At 40.9% G+C, this 25,589-nt stretch overlaps 2 protein-coding genes across 5 annotated transcripts in view; one reads left to right on the forward strand and one right to left on the reverse strand.

Annotated features, from left to right (window-relative positions):
* Positions 1-14,442, reverse strand: part of BMPER (BMP binding endothelial regulator) — a 244,931-nt gene extending 230,489 nt beyond the window's left edge. For all 4 annotated transcript variants that reach the window (XM_063609694.1, XM_055293453.2, XM_055293454.2 and 1 more), the window contains exons 1-2: positions 13,950-14,442; positions 12,808-12,893 (exon numbers count right to left, since the gene is read on the reverse strand). In XM_063609694.1, the coding sequence (XP_063465764.1) occupies positions 12,808-12,893; positions 13,950-14,082 (219 nt within the window). In that variant the 5' untranslated portion in view covers positions 14,083-14,442. The remainder of the gene's footprint in view (positions 1-12,807; positions 12,894-13,949) is intronic.
* LOC134731486 (collagen alpha-1(I) chain-like) lies at positions 14,315-16,000 on the forward strand. The gene is made up of 4 exons (XM_063609969.1): positions 14,315-14,319; positions 14,355-14,367; positions 14,441-15,665; positions 15,794-16,000. The coding sequence occupies exons 1-3, from the start codon at positions 14,315-14,317 to the stop codon at positions 15,074-15,076; spliced, it is 654 nt and encodes a 217-aa protein (XP_063466039.1). The 3' UTR covers positions 15,077-15,665; positions 15,794-16,000.
* The last annotated feature ends 9,589 nt before the right edge of the window (positions 16,001-25,589 follow it).

Raw genomic sequence — 25,589 nt, forward strand, 5'->3', positions numbered from 1 at the left:
TAATCCCCTTCTGTTCATGTAAAAAGCATCGCTCCTGTCTTGCAATGCCTCAGGATATTATTAACATAAATGCTCAATAAATGTGTGCTGAGTTTAATGACCATCAATCAATCATTTGCCTACTCCAGTCCTGCAATGCCATTCCCACATTTCCTGCAGAGCTCCTACCATGTGCTAAGCTGAGCGCTGCTTCTCCCCTCCCTCCTCCAGTCCCACCACCCTCAGAGGGGTCTTGAGGATATACAGAAGAGCCCATTAATTCAGTTGGAGGTTCACAGATTGAGAGGCATTTTTACTATGCCACCACATTTTGGCTTTAGTTTATGAACCCAGTGCAAATTCACACTGAATTTAAATACCCCCTCATTCAGGTACATTGCAATAACCTGGAGGATTATATATCCCTTGCAATAACCTAGAGGATAAATATCTCCCTTGAAAAAGTCTAAAGTCCTCAAAGCATACATTAGGTTGAACCACATAAAACTGCTGCTCCTATAGGTCAACATCAGACAACTATCAAAAATTTCATAACTCCAAAATCTGGGGACTCCAGATTTGTGTAACATGACCCATTAGCATGTAAAGTAATTTAAGAAATTTTTTTTGCCCTTAGTCAGTATATGGTTTATATGAAACAAAAAAAAAAGTTCACAGTTTTTAACAATCCCCCTACACACACATGCACCCATGGAGGAAAAGGAAGCAACACCATCTGGTACATGCATTTCCAGCACATCCCAGCAGGGAGATAAAAGGGCTGGTTCCTCCAACAGAAGCCACCCTAGACTAATGAGATGCACAAAAAGGGTAGATTCCTGCCCCCTTCTCTGCCAGCCAGCTCTTCCACAACTTCTGATTTGAGTCACCTCTAAGGGACAAGGAATTTCATCCTGGTACTCATCTATGTGCTAATGGAGCTGCAGCTAGCTGACCTCTGGTGGGTCCCACTGGGCACCAGAATCATTGTTTCACATGTGCTTGAAAAAAGGAAATTACCACAACTCAAGTCTAATGGGCCCCATTCCCCCCAAGGGGCATAAACACAAGCCCAAGGCAAGACCTTAACTGTTTTGGCATAGCGGCTCCCAAGTGGGAGAATATCTGCTTCATCTTTCATGTTCTCTCATTCAGGAAAATAGTGTTCCCCTGAGACCAAAAAAAACACTGCTATGTGAATGTCTTGATGCTACTGCTTTTACACCATAAATCCACAAAGCAGGAGAGACCCAGCAGGCTGTGAGTGTCTCTGGAATTCATGAATTTCTGGGCGGTAAAGGAACAAAATGAGGCAGGCTTTACCGGAGGCAGAAGCTGCAAGCCCCACAGGCCACTGATGCGGAGCAGCCTCTGCTCTCTGAGCAAAGGGGGAGCAATTTTAGTATCTTGGCACAAATGGCTCTGTTCAATTAGAAAATAATGGAAACTGGATCCCCCAGTATCTCTTAATAAGATATGGAGCAATCAACATGGCGAAGAATGAAAATGTCATTCATTAATGTTATTGCTACAGTCCATAGACATGCCTCAAAGAGGAACCTCAGAAAATAGGCTTTTAAAAGGAGAAAAGGGGGAAGAAATTAAGATCAAGATCCTGGCCAGGTGTGGTGGCTCACTCATGTAATCCCAGCACTTTGGGAGGCCAAGGCAGGAGGATCACTTGAGGACAGGAGTTTGAGACCAGCCCTGGTGATAGTGAGATCCTGTCCTACAAAAAATAAAAATAAAAATAAAAGATGCTAAAAATGTTTCTTATAGAGGCCCAAAGAAATGGAAGAGCAGCTTTGGGTTTTCATACCTCCTTTCCATGGGCCAAGCTGTCCCTACTAAAAATAGCCTTCCTGAGGTCACCCACAGCCAAAGAGGCCAGTAGTGCCACCAGAGTGGCCAACTGACCACACAGCGTCTAAAAATAGGGTGCTTGGCCCATGCCGACAGCATTAGCAGCCATGAAAAATCATCTAGTCAAATACTATATATGTGACCAAGAATACAAGAGTTGTTTTGGAAAGGCGTGTTTTTATAAGTTAAAATGTGATGATCATTATCTTCCTTATTTGTATTCTGTCCTTCTCTTTGAAGTGTCTCTGGGTACCATCATTTATCTGCAGATCCTCACCCAGAGTCATGTTATGTCTATTCCCTTGAAGCAGGGCATTTGGGGGACATGCTGTGGTCAGTGAAGATGCCACCCATCCCGCCCTCTCATTTTCTCTCGCTGAGTTACCTGCATGAAACCTTACAATTGCCCATTAGTTTACAGATCTTTGAACTTCTCATTTGGCAGAGGTAGGTCAGTACCACCCATTACCTAACATTAAAAAAAAAGAAAGAAAGAAAGCTCATTACACTACACGACATGTACATACAATAAGGCCTTTGTCCTTAAAAGAAAAACATAATTTTCAACAGAGTCGGCTACCAGAAGCCAACAGAGCTAACATCCAAAACCTAATATAAACATGAAGGCTGTGTCAAGATTTCAGAGTTAGTCTCACTGAAAGGGGCTGGAAATGACTGGAGAATGCCAGCTCCAGGGTTCAGGAGACATTTTTCGTTGTGACTTTTTGAAAGTGGAAGCCAGATCGTCCCAGAACCTTCCTTGTCTATACCTCCTGCCTTGTCGGGGACATTTCTGCTTTTGACAACAGTCTACTTCTATAAAAGGGAATGTTCCTTTTATCACAAATAAGAGCAGATGTAAATATCAATATGATCTTATATTTCAAATGTGATTACATTCCTTTCAAAAAAAAGACAGTGTTTATGTAATGATTATTTAGGATGTCTTTTATAGAGGAGGTTGACCTTCTGTGATAAACTTTCTGGGAGAATCATGTTTTGGAACTTGGAGTTCCATTCTGGGGGGCAGCTATCCCAAGTGTTAACAACCCCAACTATAAACAGGAAACTCCAGTCTAACTCCCACTCAAGTCCCAAGGTTGTGGACCTCTTGCTGAAGCTACAGAGCTGACGGAGATGACCACGACGAGGTTCTTACACTTTAAGACACCATCCCTTAAGACGTGAATTCGCCCAACTCACTACACTACAAGGCAGAACATGCTATTACCGAGAAGAAGAAGCAGCAGGCTCTTAGAGGAGTTGGCAGGACTTCTAGTCCCAAGCACAGAAGGCTGTATGAATGTGCAGGGCCTACATGTCCAAATCCAGTCACACCAGTTCATCTGGGCTTGCCCTTTCTAGAAGGAGGCCCGATCCCACAGGTATGCACTAGTGCCTGTGGTTTGCTGGAAAGCAGGATGCTGGCCACATCACACTCTTTAAAATGGAGAGGACTCAGAAGCTTCAGGCTCAGCAGGCCCACTGGTCACTAGTTTTACATTTTTGCCTCCTACCTGCCACTTCCTGATTTAATCGCAAGGACTGCAGAGGACAAGTGGGCCTCACTGAGAAAACCACACTGTGTTTGTAAATTGGCACGAGTTAAGCAGGTGAAGCTTTGAAAAGAAAAATAGAGGAGAAACTCATCTTCCTAAGCCCCAAACAGTACCAGGGTTTCCCATCTTTAACAGAAAAGCAGCAGTCACCTCTTCTGCCCTTCCACTGTCTACCCTGAGAAAAAATCAGAATAAACACATTTCATAGGTGTTGACAATAAATTGCCATACATACAGTCCATTTAATTTAAAGTATGGCAAAGGCAGTCATTCCATGACACTTCAATGGTGGAAGCAGCTATCATTTCTAAAGTGCTGACCATGGCCCAGACTATGTTTTGAGAATTTTTCATGCTGTAACTTACAATTCTGACAAGAGCCTCATGATGAAGATAGAGATGTTGAGATATAGAAATGTTAGGCAATTTACGTAAAGCCATACAACTATTAAAGGGTAGAAATGAGAACCACTAAGCTATCGTTCCCAAAGAATATATTCACTGAATTAGTTGCTGAAAAGTGGTTTATGGCATACACTTCACTTTCTTCTATTCAAGTTCTTGCCCCTAATAACAATGTCATTTACACTGTTTACAAACAGCTTTCACACGCATCTTGGCCTTTAACCCATTCCCATCACCCCAGTTAATGCCCACAGCCAATCACTTAAGTCGGCTGAAGGGCACATACCACTGAGACTTGTCCCAGACTTCACAATGAAGGCTCAGAGAGGGTAAGGTGTCTGCTCAGTGGTGCACAGCTACCAGGCAACCAGGTGAGACTCAAACCCATACATTCAGACACACAAACATTCAGGCCCCCACACCACAGCTGCATTTCACTGACAAAATAGGCTTTAAACATTTCATGAGAAAAGAAAATATCTTACCCGAAGACCTAGAATTTAAGACATTAAATTATATCATAATATTTTTAAAGCATCATTAACAGTTTAATAGAGCAAACTTAAAAGTTTATAATAGTAAGTTTTTATACTAGTCAGACTCTTTTATATTATTGCTTTTATTCCTAATAAAAAAAAATCCCTCAATGTGGCCTGGTCCATTTTACATTTAACTATAGAAACATTCCAATGACGTTTGCAAAAAGCATATTACTGTTATCCGTGAAATTAGTTTTGTTTGGGTACCTTTTAAAATTTCATGTGGTATTTATTCACTTTTGTTAAGATCTTTTAAAGTCAAAGTTGGGAAAATTTGTGATTTTTGCATTAAATTTTCAAAATCCCTACAGCAATCTTAGTTTTGGATTCCTGCCAACTGAGGATCCACTGAATCTCATCTATGATCAACTCAATCCCATGTGCAAATACGCAGGGTCTGGGGAGAAGGGACCATTGTTCATTGTTTCAAATAGTCCAAGAAGATGAGAAAGTTCCTTCTTTGACATTCTCCTAGAATCTTCCAGTTCTTTGCAATGTTTAATGCCACTAGTCTTTGTCTTCTTCAAATGTCTTCTGCCTTGGCATGTGCCTTCTTGGTTCTCCTCTTGCCTCTATAATTTTTCCATCTCTTTCATAGGTTTCTCCTTTTCTATCCTTCTCTTAGATATAACCCTTCTTCTAATTAATATTATAGGCCCATTTTTAAAAAATCTCAATTTAGACCCCTCCCCAAGGCAAATAATTTATTCCCAAAGTTTTGAAGTTTATTTCTATGCAGACAGGTAACAAATTGCTAACCTCTAGTCCTGATTTCTCTATACCAAACTCACAATCTTTTAAGAGCCTACATGGCTTTTCTACCTTGAAGGTCTATGAAGCCCAACACATTACATCTAAACTGATTACTACCCGCCCACCCACATGACCCCTTCTCTTCCTACAGTGTCTATGACATTGGCTAGACTTCTCAAAATTCTCTTCAGTTTTTCCCATTTCTCACCTCTGCCATCTATTTTCTTGCCAAGCGCTATAAACGTGGGCTCCAAAACACTTCTGCAAGACTAGTGGTTCTCAAAGTCATGGCACGTTGGTGCACTTTTTAAAGGTGAGCCACCCAATCCTGATTAGTGTATAAAAATTGTGCTAAAGGCCGGGCACGGTGGCTCACGCCTGTAATCTCAGCACTTTGGGAGGCCAAGGAGGGCGGATCACGAGGTCAGGAGATCGAGACCATCCTGGCTAACACGGTGAAACCCCGTCTCTACTAAAAATACAAAAAAAATTACCCGGGCGTAGTGGCAGGCGCCTGTAGACTCAGCTACTCGGGAGGCTGAGGCAGGAGAATGGCGTGAACCCGGGAGGCGGAGCTTGCAGTGAGCCGAGATCATGCCACTGCACTGCAGCCTGGGCAACTGAGCAAGACTCCATCTCAAAAAAAAAAAAAAAATTGTGCTGAAACTGAGCATATATTACTATCATGAACATACCTACCAGACTGAATAATTTACCAAATGGATCACGCAGCAGTGTAAGGCAGGGTGTCACTGTGAGTAAAAGGAGAGAGCTGGTGCCCCAAATATAATTTCGAGAGTGAGCTCTGGGAAGAGAACTACTCTATTCAAGTAGCAGTGCCCTGCTCTAGAGACACCAAGTGACAAGCAAAGTGGCTGTGCTACTAATCACTCCACTGTAATTACTACTGCATTTTAGCAACTGTGTCTTGTTGGGCATGGTTTGGAGTCTATCAAAATATTCTAATTTTTTCAATACCTTTGGTATTCACATAAATACTCTAGAACTGGAATGTAGTCAAAGAAATTCAAAAGACTGAGCAACATTGGTTTATCCCAACACCTTCTTTCCATTCCCACTGCCCACCCCTGCTCCAGGCTGCTTCCTCTCACCTCACCACACAATATCCCTGCAGTCTGTTGTCCAAACTTCAGCCTCTTCACACTCTGTATATGCCGTACAAAAGCTCCTAGAGACCTTTATATAAAATGTATTTTATTGTGTCATGTGTTTGCACAAAAATATTAAGTGGCTCCTCCCAGTTACATGAATGGAACTGATATCCTTATTATTACATGCAAGGTGCTCCCCATGCTGGTTCCCATGGAGATTCTAACTCCAGCTCCATCACAGCTTTGGGCACAATAGACGCTGCCATTTCCACAGTCCCAAGCACACTCTCTTTGTGTCCTTCCTCCAACAAGGCTTTGCCTGGATCATCTTTCTTCTCACATCATGGTCCCAGATACCCTAGTCAGAATTCACTGGCAGCCCCCTTAGTACATGGGTTTGAGTCTATTAGAGTGCTTTTCTGTCAATCCTATAAAATTTCTTATTAATATATGTGTTCGTCTCCCCCATTAGGCTGTGGGCAAGAATCTGTCCTGTTGGTCTTTGTCTCCTCAAAGTTCCCCAGCCAGCACAATGCTTCAAACACAGAAAGGGCTAAAAATAATAAAATAAAATGGAAGAGGGGATGAAGTGTGGAAAGAAGGAAGAAAGAATAATATTATTGAATTTATAACCTGCTATCCCTAGTGCCTTGAGTGGTGTTTTATAGAATTAGAACTGGGAATCAACAGGTCTTAAAATATACACCCAGCTCAATTGCTGATCTTAACTAAGTTCAACAAGCACACTTGACCTTCCAGTGCCATGAAAGGTGGTGTTACTCATATTCTTTTATAGCACAAAAGACTCAATATATCATCATTTATACAGAAGGGCCATAGAAGAGGGTGTGAAAAACTGATATCCTTTATTTACCCAACAAATTCATATTAACTAGTTTTATTTTTCCATCATTTTTGCCTTGCCTGACTTTTCCCATTATCTCCTATTCTACTGCCCTCCCCCTATTTGCATTCTAGTCTGGGGAAGGGCTCTCTTTCCTCAACATTATTTCCTACACTTAAAACACAATTTACTGTTGATACCCACAGTCAAGTCCAGTGCCTCAAAACAAAATAAACAGTGTTTGAAATGGGATGGGGAAGGGGAGTAGTGAGTAAGTAGGCAAAAAAAACATACTAGGTTCTGGAAAGGGGTCGAGAGCCTTCCACAAGGTGGGCCAGGAAAATCCCCACGATGCCAGGCCACTAGGCAGTTTTTCCAGAATTACAGCGCTACCGAGTCCCAACCCAATCCCTCTGCCAATAAAAGTACAAGTGAAGGTGACCCCACAGGCATAGAGATGTAAATACTCTGCAAGAGAGCAGGCCCCTCTTCCACGGAAAGTTGGTTTTGTTTTTTGTTTTTTTGTTTGTTTGTTTGTTTTTTATGTTTAATGGAAAGCGAGGGGAAAACTTACACCAGGGCCCAAAGATCACTGGGATCAGTGGACCAACAAGGAAGCAGCCTAGATCAGCCCAGTCCAAGCCTGAAGGGACAGAAAAACTCACTAAACATTTCTGACAAACCTTGTTCATGCAGTTCATGCATAACAATGAGTGGGTTTGCCATCATTATCCCTATGTCTCATCAGTCGTCCCTTTTATCATTTTCTTTTGAAACTTTGCATCCTAGTCCACGTGAGGAAATAAGAATTTTTAAAAATAATGCCATCATCAACAACAGCAATAAAAAATCATTACAGAGTGTTTACTCTATGCCAAGCCCCAGGCCAAACTTTACGTGCTACATCTCATTTAATTCACGTAGCAACTCTGTGAACTAGATGTTGACATCCATCCCACTCTCCAGATGAAGAAACTGAGGTTTAGAAAGGTGAGGTAGTTGTCTCAACTTCACCACCAGTTTGATTTTAACCCAAGACTGTCTGATGTCTGGGCCAAAATTCTTTGCCAAAATGTTATGATGCCAGCCAAAACCCATGTCTTCCATAGGCTTTCCAAATTCTAGACAGTTTGGGTTGCAAGATCAAAACCACTATAACTGCCTCCATAGAGAGCCTACATTAGCTCTGTGCAGGTTGAAAGGACTCTCTGAAGCTCTTGAAGGTATCTGTAGAAGTTTTTAAGTAGTAAACGTTTCCAGCAGAGGGAAACTCTGGTTTAGCAAAGAAGGAACTGACTTCACATCCCAGTTCTGTCTCTTAGTAACTGTGTGATCTCACGAGATTTGCTCTACTTCTCTGAGCCTGAATAAAGCATGGACAAGAATAACTCTGAGAACTAGTCTTTGTGAATTTGCCGACACAATCCTATACATTAATTTTTACCTTTCCCAAAAATTGTTCTGTTGAAAGGTAATTGGTCACATCACCTTCTAAACAGAGTAAAAATAAATAAATCTGATTGCTTCCTTAGTGAGCATCCAAAGTCTAGAAATGACCTGAAACAACTTGGAAAAAGCATGGCAATCTATGTATTTGTGCATATACTGAGTGCAGTACCTCTTTGACCACATCTGGTCTACTTTATATCTTCTCTCTTTCTGTTTCATACATGCACACACACATGAATTGAATCCTCATGCAATGTTATCTCCCTCATCCTCAAACATGTGCCTAACACTTGTTTAGATAATAGATATCTATTCTCCAGCCAGTTAATTTGAACAACGAAGAACATGAGGATTTTATGGAGATAAGGCACCAGAGAGAATCTAAGATGCTGGGAGCTCCTTGTTCAGCAATATTAGATTTTTGTGATTAAAAAAGTAGAAGACAGCAGACAAGGTCTCTCTGTCTTCACTATTTGGTTGGCTCCAAGACAGGTGGAGCCCTGATTCTTGTAACATTGAATTTCATGTTGCTTTTTATGAGCAAAGGGTCCATTTCTACATTGCACCTCTGGATTTTAAAGAGGAAATTTCAACCTCGGAATAATGTTTTTTGCTGAACAAAATGTATGCCAAACTAAGCTCTGACTTCAGGTTTTCTGAGTCCCAGCCTCCAAAGTTTTCTCAGGTTTCCAGCACTGGGCCCAACTCACTGGCTCCCGCCATGTCCTCCTATTCTACAGTTAGGTGGAAAAGGCTGAGAAGATCAAGCACCACTTCTCATGTGTGCTTGGTGGACCTAGGGATGTCCCAAAGATCAGAGAATGGCTTCAGTTTCATTGATCTAGGTGTGGCTGGCTCTCTTCTCAGCTGTACTCCAGGGCAGGCACCAACGTGTTTTCCTAGACATTATGGGAAAAATAATTCTAGCAAGAAAGCAGGGAAAATATCATACAAAAACAGTAATAAGTGTTGGCCTCCTTTCCTCGGCCCCATAAAAGACCATTTTGTGAGGTGGGGAAAAGTTATGCTTTGCTTTCTGACTAAACAATAAAGCACATGCAGTTTAATCTAAACTGCCTACGCAGTTCCCTAGATTTTAGGACCATGATCCAACTTCTCACCTACCCCCTTAAATAGATGAACTGAAGCTTTTTGGGCCACACACTTTAAAACGAGATTCCATCACCAGCTAACAAACCAGTTATTCTTGGACTGGGACTGGTTCTGGCAAGATGCTCAGGTCTACGCAGAGGATGATAAATGAGAATAAAATTATTCAGCTCTGCTTACAGTGGCCACTGCGCCCACTGTCATCCTCAAAAACTCCACAGAAATGAGCTCACTCCAACCTTTGAAATATTTCACAGCTTAAAAGTTTAAATCAGGCCAAGTTGATTTTTGTGGGTTTTTTTTAAGTTCTTACTCTGTAATTATATACAGGACTTTGTGCCACCTATTTCCTCCCAACTGTAACATTTTACATCTTTTTTAAGCATACGTTGACGTTAGCTTTTTATTTCTTTTTTTTTGTACATGTTATGAAATAAGATATGAGCTTATACTCAGCCTTAGGTACCTTTCTGCCAAAAGGCTGGACCAATACAAACTAAATATGACTATTTTCTTTATCCAAAGTACAGTTGAGACTATTACATACCCTCTTAATGTACGTACATAAAACCAGCTAACCACTAACGCTCCCTGCAGGTCAACTGAAATCATAACGAGATCTTCCTTTCATATAATGCGATTAACAAATGTCAACTAACTGAACTCCTGAAAGACTCAAAAGAAAAAACAAAATAACCCAAGGAACGCCAAAAGGTAAAATAATTTGGACGTTCTTTCTATTTTCTCCTTACTTTCTCACGTCTTTAACTCAACAAATAGGCTATTTCTTATGGTTATAGGCATGTGCTCTAGAGGCAGACAAAACTGAGATAGTTTCACCTCCACTATTTACTCAAATGCAACCTTCACAAGCTACTTAGCCTGCTACGCCTCGGTTTCCTCATCTGTAAAATAAAGGTAAAAGCCCTCAAAGGATTTTTGTGAAGATTAAATGAAATAATGCAGGCTTAGATGAGGCCCTACAAGCAAAAATAAAATAAAATAAAAATAGTAAACATAAATGTTTACCATTGCTATTATTATCAGTTTGCTAAATAGGTCTACCTTCCAGCCTAGGTACAAAAATGCCAAGTAGCTTCCTGGCTGTCTGGAGTGCTTTGAAATCCAAGAACTGCAGTGGGTTCTTGGAAATGTACAAGAGTGTTATACAAAGAGATAAGTGGTCATCCATCTATTATTACTCAATTTTACCAAGTCATTACAAATGTTTAGGAAGCAGCAATGACTGTGACAACTTGGACCCCATAATTCTAAACCCCTGCAAAGGTCATGATAACATATCACGGAGCCTTTCAGCCAATGAAAGAGCTCTGTAACGGGTGAAGCTGATAGCCAAAGCCCTAATATTACATATTTAGAAAGGATTTCTGACAGCACTCACCCAAGGCAGATACCTACAACTGTTACTTAAATGTTGAAGACATAAATAAACCTACTGCCCTTCTGAATTTAATTGATACTTTTCTGTAATAAATATCACTCCCACTTGAATTCCAACTGATGCATCTTTTCAGATTTACTCTTTACCTTCAAAACTGCAGGACTCTAACATCTATCTTCTTATCACTAAGTCTCCACTTTCAGAGAAAGGCACTGTTTTTAGCAGGGGTAGGAGTACTGAAAAGGGGGGAATGCTGTGGGGAGAATTTCTCATAATGTTATTTGGGAACAGTTTACAAAACTCAAACTACATATGTAAACTTTATAAGTAGTAATATTGCTGAAGTGAAAAACAATATATTTATATGGGAAGCTCTCAGCACATTTAAATATTACTTGGTCAAAGTAATTTCCTCTGAAATCTTAATAGATTAAGATAAAATAATTCGCTCACATTATACAGATAAGAAAAATTAAAAAGGAAGATTAAACACACATACACACACACTGCATTTGTAAATCTGCAACTGAGTCAAAATTTAAACTGAAAGCTTCTTTTCAACAAATTATTTAGTAAAAGATCATCAATGAACATGGCAACCCATAAATACGCAATCATAATACACCCTCTTTCAGCTCTGTTTTATTAATCAGCAATATTTATTGTGTCAGCAAATGCAGTGCGTTTTTACTTGTTTCTGTTGACTTCCTTAGTCTTCTGAACCTGATAATCGTTTGATACAGCCATTTAACTTCACCCAGTTATCACTTCAAAACATTGACCTCAACTCCTGTCATGAAAAAGTTTAGGTAGTATAAACTCAGATGGCTTGGCTTTTGCCTAAACCGAAGTGAATTCCTTCTCCAGTTCCATACAGCATGCTGATCTAGTAACAAGTAGCCCTCTATCATTTTGGGGCTTTGCATTTGACTGCCTTAATGTATTTCCAACAAGGTTTTATAACGTGTAGTTTCTAACCAAATTTTGCCAAAAGTGTTTTTGCAAAACACTCCTAAGCAAAAATGTTTATCTTGTAGGTCTATATTTCGTCTCAGAAATTCTTATTCACATTACTTAATCTCCCCCAGGTGGTTACTTATTAGACTTATCATTAACTACTAAACTAAAATAAATGGAAACAAATTATTTTTTGAGTCTTCTAACCACTGATAGTGTTAACTAAGCAGCTGACAGCCAAGTGTCATTCTCTATTAAGGATGGAATTGTCCTTTCCAACTCATGCTTCCAAATCAGAAATAAAGACAGTATTTGAGAGTTTAGGGTAAAACAGGCAAAGAAACCCAAGAAAGAAATCCAGAATTACATCTTGTCCTCATGTTTGTTTTTTGTGGCTGTCACCTCTCTTTCCCTTTGTCGCATACCTTATTCCTAACCTTCATACTTAAATCTTATCTCATCATTTTCCCACTGAGCTTAGATGACAGAACCAACGCAGAAAGTTTTGTTGTCCCAAGGATTTGGTTGTAGTAATCATTACCGGAAACAGATATTACAAACTATAATTTTCACTGAGATGTCATACAAAGCCTATCTGAAATTCACTTCTATAAGGATGATGTCAAAGATAAGAATTTCCAGCTGGATGAAATGGAAATTGCCAAAGTCCATAAAACTCAGAAATTAACTGGATTCAACTCACAAACTATGTACAGTTATGTGTAATTTTGTAATGATAAAGACAATTTGTAAGATCTGGTTATATTATCACATTTAATGGATTCACCTTATCAGAGAGAGCAATTGAGTTCATATTACCTGATCTCCACACTTACCAAGCAGACACACATTATGCAAGGGTTGTCCGTGATAAATGGAATCTGGAGGACTTCTCCTTCATTTTCACATTTTGCAACAGAACCTGAAATTCAGGGGGAAAAAATGTTTCATTTAAAGTTAGCTTAGTAATATGATTTCAACATTTAAAATTTTTACACTAATCCTTTTTGAAACCTCTACCCGAACTTCAGAATTCTTATTGTGGTTAAAATTATTAAATTCACCAAAGCAAAACCCCTGTCCCCAAACTCCATTTTCAATAATTTTATTTAAACAGGTTTAAAAAAGAAAAGACTATGATATAAATTATCTGTTCTCAGATGGTCTAAGCACAATTCCAAGTATTTCACTGGATTTTTAATAACATTCTTTTATGAGGATATTTCAACTAAGCACACAGCCCCATACGCAAATAAATAAATAAATAAACCTCAAATTGGGGCAGATTTTAAATTGACCAAAACTCAGAACTGTGTCAATGAACAGGCCTTTCTACGGATCTGTCTCGCATTGTCTTAGGTTTAAATCACTTTTTGAAACGCAATCCTCTTTTCCCTTCTCTTAGAAATTGACTCGATAGTTTCTTTTCTGCACCAGGTGTCAGTAAAGTATGTCCTTCAGAATCGCAGCTGAGGTTTTCACCTGCCTGAAAACATATAATTATTATATCCCGCTATTAGTGCCCTTTTTAAATGATAGTTTCTTTAATTTCAAGGTCTTGAGAGCCAGTGCTTTAAAAAGCACTCCTAGCACAGTGGATGTATTGCAACCCCAAAGATGAGAAAGGAAGATGTGCGGAAAACTGCACAAATTTTTTTCTTGAGTTCTACAGAGAGAGATAAAGATTAAAACAAAAGTTGATGAAAACATTAAAAATAAATAAAATAATTTCTCAAATTCAAATAGAAGAATGTCTATTACTACACTGAAGGCAGCAGCCTCTCAGCCCGCAACCTCTTCACCTACTCCCAGCCTTCCCAGCCCTCCCGGGGCTTCGCTTCATCCCCATCGACCAGCGCAGGGCAAGCGCCAAGGTGCGCGCTCCCCACCCTCCCATCCCCGGGGCAAGCCAGCGCCACCTTTCCCAGGTACCAAACCCGCGTCCCGGAGGGCCGGTCCCTCCCGCCCCCTCCCCTACCTGTCAAGAAGGAGGAAGCCAGAGACATGGGGAACCCCGAGCAATTGAGTAGCAGCAAGACGCAGCAGGTAATTCCAGGCGAGCGCCGGCAGTAACGCTCAGCCACAGCCCCGACGCCGGAGAACCAGAGCATCGTCACCTGGAGGGAATCCCTGGCGACTTCAGGTCCCGCGCCGCCGCCTCTGCTCAGCTGCCGCAGCTCGCAGTCAAAAAGGGCTCTCAGCTGGCGTGTCGGGAGACAGTCCGCGAAGGAGGGAGGCGGGCGCCTGGGAGCTGGGGGGCGGGGGGGTGTGAGGGAGGGCGGGGGGAGAGGCGAGGGGTGGGGGGCGCCCGGGGAGGAGGGGTCCTGCGGCCAGGCTCCACCGATGCGGCTTTTTTCTTTTTTCTTTTTTTTTTTTTTTTGAGGGAGTTGCTTGCAGTGGCTTAGCAGTCAGACCCTCCGCGCCGGAGAGGGCGCCAGGAGGAGGGGGTGTTGCGGCAGGCGGAGATAGCCTGAGAGGAGCTGCGGCGCTGCCGACTGCTCACTGCCGCTCCGCCGCCGCCCGGGCTGCCGCTACTGCTCCTGGGGCTGTCGGTGTCGCTGCCGCAGCGTCCTCCACTCCCGCACTCCCCACCTCCTGCCAGCCCCGCCGGGTCTCGGCCCGTCCGGAGCGCGCTCGCTCCTCCGCGAGAGACGTGGGCTCACCGGGCGCCTCCCCGAACCCGCTGGGGGCGCCCGGGCGCAGGAGGGACTGCGCGATAGCTGCAGCGGGAACTCTCTCGGCCCAGCGTTCAGTTCCCCAGCCCCTCCAGGGAGGCTACGGCCCCGGGGCGCGGACCAGAGCCGGGAAGGCGCGTCTCCACTGTACGGCGAGCGCGGCGCCTCCTGCCTTTCTTGGGGGAGCCCCGGGGATGCCGCAGCACTAGCGCTCAGGCCCGGGTGCCCTAATCCTGCGAGGGAGCAGCAAACGGGACGCAGGGGCGCCCCACCACCCTGCTCGCTCCCGGGTGCCCCAGCTTTGGGAAGGAGCGACACACCCGGGGCAGTAGGGCCCCCTCAACTTTTCATGCCCTGCTTTGCTTCCCTCTGGCGAGGGCGCGACAGCGAACTCAGGGGGCTGAGCGGACTGAGGGGCAAGTGGCCTTAGAGATCAGTGTTCGGTGCTTATCTGTCTGCGCGTCCTGACACTAGGGATGACCGAAGTTGAAACACACACAAGATCGATTTAAAAACGTACCGAGGCAAACGACTTTCGCCCTTAAAAAAAGAACAGTCGCTCCGAGACTCCTCCCTTCCAATCTCGGGCGGACCGGGGAGGGGAGGTGGTGTTTGACTAACCATTCATTCACCCGAAAAGAGGGAGGGACCCCCGCCCCGCCGCTAATCTCTGGCTGGGGCCGCCGCGCGGCCGCCTCTGCAGCTCAGAGCTCCGTCGCTCCCTCAGCCCGGCTGCGCCCTCTCGCCTCTGCAGCACTGGGTGTCGGGGAGTCAGCTCCTGTGATCCCCCTGCTGAATCGCCTCCTCCTGCCCACGCAGTGGCATCCTCTACTCAAATCGCAGAGATAATTTTTGTAACCAAAGTACGAAGGCGCGAGGTGGCAGTGAGGGACGCTTGGCAAGTGTTAGGACCTGACGATCAGCTAGCTGTCCTTGAGCTCACGGTGGACCACCGACTTCCTGTGTCCAAGAGTTGAAACTGGGTCCCCACGGAACGGACCTAAGGGTCTCCAGGCAAAGTGGGTTGTTTCTATTGTGGAAACTATAGCTTTGAAAATAAATGAATCTGTTTGCTGACAGGTTTAATCTCGCTTCACCTTAACCCTTCCCTGCCTCGTTGACTGTTTATTTTATTCGTTTTTTCGAGTGATTTGGAGACTTCACTTAATTAGTGCAACATTGCCAACATCGCAACACACCGAGGAGCTGATCCGAGCACGTTGCTCTGACGTGGGAAAAATAAGAGAAGGGAAAGCTGTCATTAGCTTAGCACGCTCCATTTCCCTCCCAAAATAGATTCTCACAGTAAAATTTAAATTAAAAGAGAAGGCTGATGTGTGATTCCTTCCCTCCCTCCCCCCACCCAAATAAAGCCATAGCCAGGCAGCTTCTCGGAAAGCAGTGTGTTTATGTATTTACTAATCATAAAGATAATATGCAAAAAGAGAAAAATCTCTAAATCCAGCCTTACTTTCCAGGGACTCATTAAAAAATAAATAAAATTAAAACTAAAAATCAAATAAATAGAAACCTTTATTGCTGCAGATAAGTACAATCAGTTGAAACCACTATCTCCTCTATCTAAAAAGATTGTCCCTGGATGAGGCTTTTAGATAAAGTTGTTTATCATAATTTAATTATGGAAAGCCGAAGAATAAGGAAGCTGGGAGACCTTTTGTTGCCTTAGCCATAAATTTGGATAAATGCATGCTATGAAATTGCAAGACATTTGAAGAGTGTGCCTGAGTTACTTTGATATGCCTTCCCTCCCTGACACCAGCCAAACATCCTTAGAATTTGGATGACAAATTTCTTTATGACAATCTAGCTGTGTGTGGCATTTCCATAATGTGCAGCATGGTGCTTTGGAATGCACTGTAACTCTCCCTGTAGGTGCAAACCCAAAAACCACCTTAAAAACATTTTCATCTGTCTGAAAGTTTACGAAGGGGAAAAATGCACAGAAGCCTTTGGCAAACCTGTCACTTCTTCCTGTTTGTTATAAGCCTCTGCCACCAGCGATTTCCCTTGCTGCCTTCTTGGCAAATGGGCCCCGCTTCCGAAAGAGCAGCCTTTTCTCCAAGGCCTTATCAAGATGTTTTCCCATGCATCTACTGCTGCCACCACCCCTTCAAGTGATAATCTATCAGCTGACAACTGGTCTCTGTCTACACAAAACAGAGATATTCCAGGTCAAAACGAAAAAAGAATGCCTGCACTGAAAAGCACATAGATCTGCCTTCACAGTTTAACTAAATAAATAGTGGTACCATCCAAATCCCAAAATGGCTTTGGCTGAAATCAAAATGAGGGAAAAAAATGTGTGTTTGGGTCTGCTTATGACATCTTTCAAGGGGAAAGAGGTGATGGGGCCCAAAGACCAATATTTAACTCTGGGCCTGTCCCAGTCTCAATTAGACAAAACTCATCACTTTCTCTGGAAAATAAACTGTGAAACCTAATCAGATTAAAAGGGGCCAGGCCTGTGGTAAGAGCAACTTTCTTCATCTCCTCTCAAAACTATGATGCTAAATTCTCACTGAAAAATTCAACTGAACATACAACTTAGTTACGTGGATTCAAGTCTGAAAGATGCTTCTAGAGAAATCACATCAACCCAGCTTCCTAAAAATAGAAACCAATAGACCCTTCCCAAAGGAAACAGGGTAAAGAGATTGTGATACCTACCACTAGGGCAGGGTGCAAGGTATTTCATAAACTTGAGAAAGTTACACCTTAAAAAAGGCATTTACACTTGATAAAGATAAAGGATTATGCTACCAAGGATCTTACAGTCTAGTAAGGGGATAAACTATGTTTATAATGAATATAGTAAAAGGTAAAAGTGAAGGTAAGAAGAGAAGATAATACGCCATGGAAATTTCAAAGAGGAGATTAAGCTTCCTGGAGGAGGTGGCATTCAAAACTGAGCTTTGAATGAAGAGGCAGGCTCTAGTGAGGGAAGGGCAGCCTGGGCACAGCAGGGAGTAACAGCAGAGAGACTCAGGGTTTACAAAGAGAACAAGGAACAGGAATTCCGTTGGTCCCATCTGCCCACTGAGCTGGAGCTGTTGGGAGGCTTGGAGATAAGGAGAAATGTACAGGTGGTTCTTGAAGGATTCACTCCCAGGTGACCAACAGGAAATCTACCACAGAGTAAGTGCCTAATTTTTCTTTGAAACAACCAGACTGCATTTCTTTAGAATGGATTTTTTTTCTGCAGGTGTATTTAGCAATCTGAACATGTGGTCAATGTAATACTAGAGAGCACCATTTCCACCTTCACGTGTTTGAAGGTGATGGAGTGGATTCTCTACATGAATCATGATTCTCAACCTCTTTAGCTATGGCTATATGATTCTTCTTGGGTTGAAAGTAGAAATGCCACTTTTAACTATTTATTTAAAGCACTGGAGATCTTAGACATCATATAAACCAACTCCCTGCCCTTTCGCTTTAAAAATGAGAAATCTAAAGGCTAAGGGGTAAATGACTTGCCCAGGGTCACACAACTAGTTAATGGCATAATCCATTTAAACAGGGTTCCTCTGGCTCCCTGATCATGATGTTTAACATTATAAACGTTTTTCCTTCTTAGATTATGAGTCATAAGAATTATAGGAAAGGACCACTGAATATTTTAGATATGATGCAAATTAAAATTACAGAGTTGGTGAAATAAGTACTCAAATATTTATTGAAATAAACTGGTACCAAGAATACAAGTTGTAACACCATAAAAAGCAGACCACAACTTAGCTCACTGGTTAAACTGAATTTATTCTGAAGTCACTCAGCTAAAACGTTGAAGAACTGCAGTTCTCTTCTAGGCTTTGCTACAGGTTCGCTTAGTTTCAGAGAGGGGTGGGCACCATTGAGGCTGGTGAGAAGTCCTCTAGATTCTGCCTGGGGCTTTAATGCCATTCCAAAAAATAAGAGACTCAGAAATGACGTTTTCTGGAGGAGATAGGAGGGAGTGGGGACAATGATAAAAGCATCATCCCCATGATATTGTATAATTTATATAAATGATAATTATTAAAATTAAATTATTAAATCATTGGCCTGATCTTTTCTTACTTAATCATTTTTCTTCATTCTTTGTAGCCTTAAGATTCTTTTCATATAATTGTACTCATTACAGAGTTTATTTCTAAAGCAGGGCATTTTGATGAGGATAGGAAAGTGACATTTTTAAACACAGTTTCCTGGAAATAACAAAATTACTATATGTTTTTAGAATTAATATTGTAATAAATAAAGCCCCCTTCAAAAGCCCCCTTCACTCTTTCCCTGGCCCTGAGCCCATCCCAATCCCTGCCTCAAGGACAATGGTATGCTGTGAGTAATGGGATAATGTTCGCTGTTTCACACAGTACTCGTTCATTTCAATGTCCATGAGCCAAACTAACTGGTTTGGAGTGTCACAAATTCTGTAGTTATACAACTAAAATAAAATGAAGTTACATAGTTAAAACAAAGATTTTAACAATTTCCATCAAAACATCCAAAATATTTCTATGTACTCATTCATCTTCAGGGGCTTGCTGAATACATAAGTCGTTTTGATATTGGAAGTTATAAAAATCAGATATAAATTTGGCTTCATTGTCAGGGAGGCACCAGTGTTGCCAATTCATAGATAATGATCTTTGAAAGAGAGTTCTCTTCTCCACATTCCATCCAGAAGTCACTCCCCAAAACAAGCTTACCTAATCACCAGCTTCATTGGCACCAAAGCTGCAGCCCTATCTATCCGAAGTGAGGGATGGCCAAGGAGCTCTCAAGACCAACCCAGGGTACCAGAATATTAAGCTAATGCCTCACTCCTATTGTTCTAGGTTTCACTAGCTCTTCTACTTTAAGCTCTCCTGCTTCAAGACTTTAAGTTGATCTCACTGGAGTAAACATCAACAGAGAGAGAACAATCAGCGTTACTGCAGAATTATTATTCAAGATTATCTGTAGACTCAGAAACAGTTCAACTTTACTTATATAGGGATGTATACTACCAGGCTGATATTTAACATGTATGGCCGCTCTGGCAGAGACTCCCGGCTGCCTCCCAACATCTAGTCTTTCCTTCTTTCTCAAGATAGAGCCCCCCAGTTTGTGCAGTGTATATGGCTCTCAGCAATAAAGATCACTTTTCTTAGTCTTTCATACAGGTAGTAGTGATCCCATGACTAACTTCTGGCCAATGGGATAGAAACGGAGAAATGTCACTAAAGGAACGACATGCTCTTTCTTCTTCTTTTCCTCCTGGAATACAGACATGATAATGTAAGTAAGGCTCCAGCAAAATCTTTCCCCTGGAGATACCTTTGGAAAAATGCCTCTGGGAAATGGCAGACAAGAAATGAGATTAGACTCTGACACCATGGAGTGCAATGGAAGCCTGGGCTGATGCCTCTGGCTTTCCTGAATGTGAGGGGAAAAGTAACACCTACATTGTTTTAATGCTTGTTAGTGTGTGTGTGTGTGTGTGTGTGTGTGTATGTGTTTTGTTACTTGGCAGCTAAACCTGAAATCATCTGAAGCATTTAGCACATACCAAAGACAAGAAATAAGTGCTCAGTAAATAGCTACCTGTGTTAATTAATATATTTTTGTATTTATTAATGTTTAAAGCACTTTCAGAGCCAAGAAAAATATCTTACAAGATATAAGTATCTTATGTAATTTACATCTATCTTATAAAATTTAAGGGAACTTCAATGTTCTTTATTTTTAAAAAAAAAAAAACAACTTTCAGATATCTGTACAACCATGTTCATAGCAGCATTATTCGTGGTAGCCAAAATGTGGAAGCAACCCAAGTGTCCCCCTCAAGGGATGAATGAGTAACAACATGTGGTGAGGATATACTATGAAATATTATTCAGCCTTGAAAAGGAAGGAAATCCTGACACACACTACAACATGGATGAAACTTAAGGACATTATGCTAAGTGAAATAAGCCAATCACCAAAAGACAAATACTGCGTGATTCCACTTATATGAGGCACCTACAGTAGCGAATTCAGAGACAAAAAGAAGAAAGGTCGTTGCCAGGAAGTGTAGGGAGGGAGGAATGGGGAGTTGTTTAATGGGCAGAGTTTTAGTTTTGCAAGATGAAAAGAGTTCTGGAGATTGATTGCACAATCATGTGAAAGTATTTAACAGTACTAATTGTACGCTTAAAAACAGTTAAGATGGGCCGGGTGCTGTGGCTCTCGCCTGTAATCCCAGCACTTTGGGAGGCTGAGGCAGGTGGATCACCTGAGGTCGGGAGTTCGAGACCAGCCTGACCAACATGGAGAAACCCCATCTCTACTAAAAAAATACAAAAATCAGCCAGGCATGGTGGCACATGCCTGTAATCCCAGCTACTCAGGAGGCTGAGGCAGGAGAATCGCTTGAACCTAGGAGGCGGAGGTTGCAGTGAGCCAAGATCATGCCATTACACTCCAGCTTGGGCAACAAGAGTGAAACTCCATCTCAAAAAACGAAAAACAAACAACAACAACAACAAACAAGATGGTAAATTTTATGTTACATATATTTTACCATAATTAAAATTTTTAAAACATGTTTAAATAAAAAACTTTTATATTTTCTTATTTGCTACCAAATTAACATATAATCATTTGGCCAAAAAGTTAGAAATACAGATTCGCAAAAACAAAACATTCTCCTGTTTTATAACCTTATCGTTGTGTCTGGCTTGTTGCTGAACAGTTTACATACATCACCTCATCTCACCCAGCAGTTCTGTGAGGTAGGTACTATCATCGGCCCCATTGAATATACAAGCAAAATTAAACACAAAAGGTAAGAAATTGTCCAAGTTCACACAATGGGGAATTGGTTGAGCTGGAATCAGAAACCAGGTAGGCTAATTCCCAAGCTCATGCTTTTACTGGTTAAGCTATTGTGAATGTTTTTGTCTTTGACAGTATCATTTTTAACAACTATATCGTATTCTATGTGATGAAGGTACTATAATCCTCTTAAATAATCTCCCACCTAGGTCATTTCCAACTTTTTACTACTGTAAAAGATGCTTCAGTGAACATCTTTCTAATACTCATATTTATTTCATTAAGAATAAATTCAATAACTAGCAGACCAAAGGCACGTGTATTAAGGCTTTTGAATTATATTTTTGTAATTCTTAATTAAAGATTGTTTTCTCGTTCAGACTTAATATTTTTGAGGCTAAACTTATATAATGTAGCATAACAAAGACAGTGAACAATTAGGACCTCTAAGCTATTTCTTAGTTACCTTAATAAATGTTTGTAGATGAGAGAATGTACAATTAAAGTAGGTCTTATTAAAAATAAAACACATCCATAGACTTTTGAGATTTCATTGATTGTGTGTTACAAATATTTGTTTAGAGAAATCCTAAAACAAACAACAGTGACTTATTTGACCACTATCGGCTTTGTGGTATAATATCAAGTGTCTGGGAGCTGGAAGATCATAATCAGTTCCTCCCATGTTTTACCTCAATGTTTTCCTAAAAGCAGTCTCCTTCAGCTTGAATTCTGAGTAGCTTTTCCTTCCCTGAGCCATGCTTTACAGTATCTCCCATTAGAAAGACATCACATTAATGAACAACTTCAGAATATCTCAGAAGGCAGCAAAATAATAAATTCAAATGCCCAAGATTTAATTTATCAAAACTATCTCATCAACCCTAGCTTACTTTATAGCAGCTAACCACTAGTTGGATTAGTTAGTGTCATTAAGGAATGAATAAAACTAATTTCACTAATGCAGGAAGCATTCCAAGAGAATTCTTTGGAACTAATCCAGTGACTTAATATCTAGTCCTAATTTTGCCACTTGACATTCTAATGATTTGAGGCCAGTTAATTAACTTTGTGAGCCTCAATTTTCCCACCCAATAGGATGAGATAGTATCACCTCTGCTTGCTTGTCAGGGATGAATATGAAATTATTTTATATAATGTTATATTTTAGAAGGTAACAAAACTAGGGACTTTTAGATATTAAAGAACCCTCAAAAAGCATCTAATCCAACTTCTCCATTTACAGACAATCCTACTGAAATTCAAATAAATTAAGAACTTGCCCAAAGCTGTGGTGTGTATGATTTTTTTTCCAGAAAAGCATGCACCTTCTTTAGGAAACATTCCTCAAAATATGTGGTCTTAGTGAACTCTGCCACAATCATTATACTCCCCATTCCCAAACACACTTCCAGCAAACACAGAAGTCGTAAGGTCCATGCTGGGCCAATCTCAGCCTCTCATCTCTCTGACCACATTTATTGTTCCAGGATTTGGAAAGTGACCTCAGCTCTTCCCCCTGGATTTTTAAAACTTGAGTTGAGGAGTTTTCCTCTCTTCCTGAAGTCTACCACATGGGTGACTGAGTAAATGTTGGTCAGCATAGATATTATTGACAATAATAATATTGCAAAATCAATACAGCCAACATCCAGGTACTATAGCATCTGTTATAAGCAATGCCTCCACCTAAAGGACTAAGGCTATATGTAGACATTTTTTAGGCACTAGAACAAGAACTGCAGAGGAAGAAAGAGAGCAGGAAAGGTTGGCCTTGATGGATCCCTGAGATCACAGGGCATGGATGTCAGCAGCCTCTTTCTCCATGCTAGAGCCTGCCCTTATCTTCACAGTCCGTGTTAGTCTTTACTAGGCAAACCTAGCAATCAATCCTAAGGCCCTTCAGTTCAATACATACACATTTATTGAAAACTACTGGGTGCATGCAGGTACTTTATTCCCATTAAATTTGCCATACATTCATTTTGTTCACATTAAAGTCCCACAGTTTCCACTTCTCTAATTTGAGACATTATATTCTCTAAAACATATAAGGTAGCCATTTATGTTTTTAAAATGGCCTTTAACCATTTAAATGTATATATACTTTTTATTTGTGTAAATGGAAAGGAGTTGAGGAGAACCCAACACCTTTGCTGAATATTTTAACTGATGGAGGAAAAAAATCAATTTCATGAGGATCTCGTTCTGTTGCATTTCTCATCCCCAGTGAGGTTTATGATGGAAATAATGGCTGGGCATTAGCTATTGTAGTGCGAACAGATGCAATTAAATGGGCCCCAGACAAAACAAACAAGTAAATAGAAGCCTATTTGTGGGTCACTTTATTCTTCACTGCTACCAATAGCTTTTGTTCTTTGGGCATCATAATAAGTGTTTGCTCTGTATCATCTGTGAATTTGTTACTTTTTGCCCGTGAACATCTGGAGACGGATAAGTGTAAGCATTAATGAACCCCCAAGATCTAGGTGATATGGGATTGCCGTCTTGGTTTTAAAGTGGGCCACAGGGTCTCCTCCTCTATTCTTCTGTGCAGTTAATTCCCTCAGGGGCAAAAGAGTGGGCTTGAAAAACCTGAAAAATTGGAAGTTTAATTTTGACAACTTGTTGTTAGTATAGTCATTACTTTCCCTTATAGTTTGGAAAGTAATTCTCATGGTGCCTAAATTACTCTTTGATTGAAGGCAAAATTCCTTCAAGCCACAGAGTTCTTAAAGATAACGTGGTAATCCAGCCTAGATGAAAGAATAGAATGTTCTGGTAACTTCAATGTTCTAATGGGTTAAAAAAGGTTGTTTTATATTAAGTTCAGGGGTACACATGCAAGTTTGTTACATAGGTAAACTTATGTCATGGGGGTTTGTTGTACAGGTATGACGCCTAGTACTCATTAGTTATTTTTCCTGATCCTCTCCTCCCACCCTCCAACCTCTGATAGGCCCCATTGTATGTTGTCCCCATCTATACGTCCATGTGTTCTCATCATTTAGCTCCCACTTACAAGGGAGAATATGTGGTATTTGCTTTTTTGTTCCTCTGTTACTTTGCTAAGGATAATGGCCTCCAGCTCCATCCAGTTCCCTGCAAAGGACATGATCTCATTATTGTTTGTGGCTGCATAGTATTCCATGGTGTGTATGTGCCACATTTTCTTTATCTAGTTTATCATTGATGGGCATTTAGGACGATTCCATATCTTTGCTATCATGACATATGCAAGTGGAATATATAGTTTACTGACTTTCAAAGCATTAGAAAACAATAAAATATAATTAATAATAAATTATAATTTAATTTCTTGCATAGTTAATTAATATGCAAACCAATTAAAATTTATTTTGGTGATTCAAAAGAACTTCAAGATCTTCTAGCTCCTTGAAACTCAAAATGTGTTTCCTGAACCAGGAGCTTCTACATCACTGGGAAGATTGCAGAATCTCAGACCCCACTCCAGACTGGTTGAATCCAAATCTGCATTTTAACAAGATTCCTGGGTTATTGGTGTGTACTTTAAAGCTTGAGAAGCACTGCTACTACCATAGGATGGTCAATTTGTAGTACAAGTGTGCCCAGATGTCAATTAATTAATAGAGAGTTTGAGTTAGTAAAAGCCAGAAAGGGCACCTTGTTTGGTATTTTTATCTCCTACACTAATTCATTCAAGTTGGCTTGAATAAATAAAAACTAATGTACTAATGGACAAAGATTTAGGCCCTGGCATAGAAGAAGCTGACTCACTTATGTAAGTGACTCTATCTGCTAAAACATCTTCATTAGAAATGTCTCAGCTTTTAAAGCAAGAGGTCAAGGTAAGAGGCATTTACCATGTGCAAAGATCGTGTTTGGTCAACTTAATTATGTGTGCTTTTATACTTAGGAAAGATAGAAAAATAATTTAAGTCAGGTAGTGTGTTCTGACATATACAGACCTCAGAATTGGAGGGGCCCAGGCTCTAAACAATTGTGTATTGGATTCTTTAACCTCCCCTGTAGTGTGGATGACAATATTGATGGTATCTATTTTGTGGAATAAATTCAGTAACGTATGCCAAACCACTAACTCATCACCCAGCACATGGTGACATGTCGATGTGCACTTTCTCTTCTGGGTGTGGAAC

This window comes from Symphalangus syndactylus, chromosome 9 (genome assembly GCF_028878055.3).
Source record: "Symphalangus syndactylus isolate Jambi chromosome 9, NHGRI_mSymSyn1-v2.1_pri, whole genome shotgun sequence".
NCBI lineage: Eukaryota > Metazoa > Chordata > Mammalia > Primates > Hylobatidae > Symphalangus > Symphalangus syndactylus.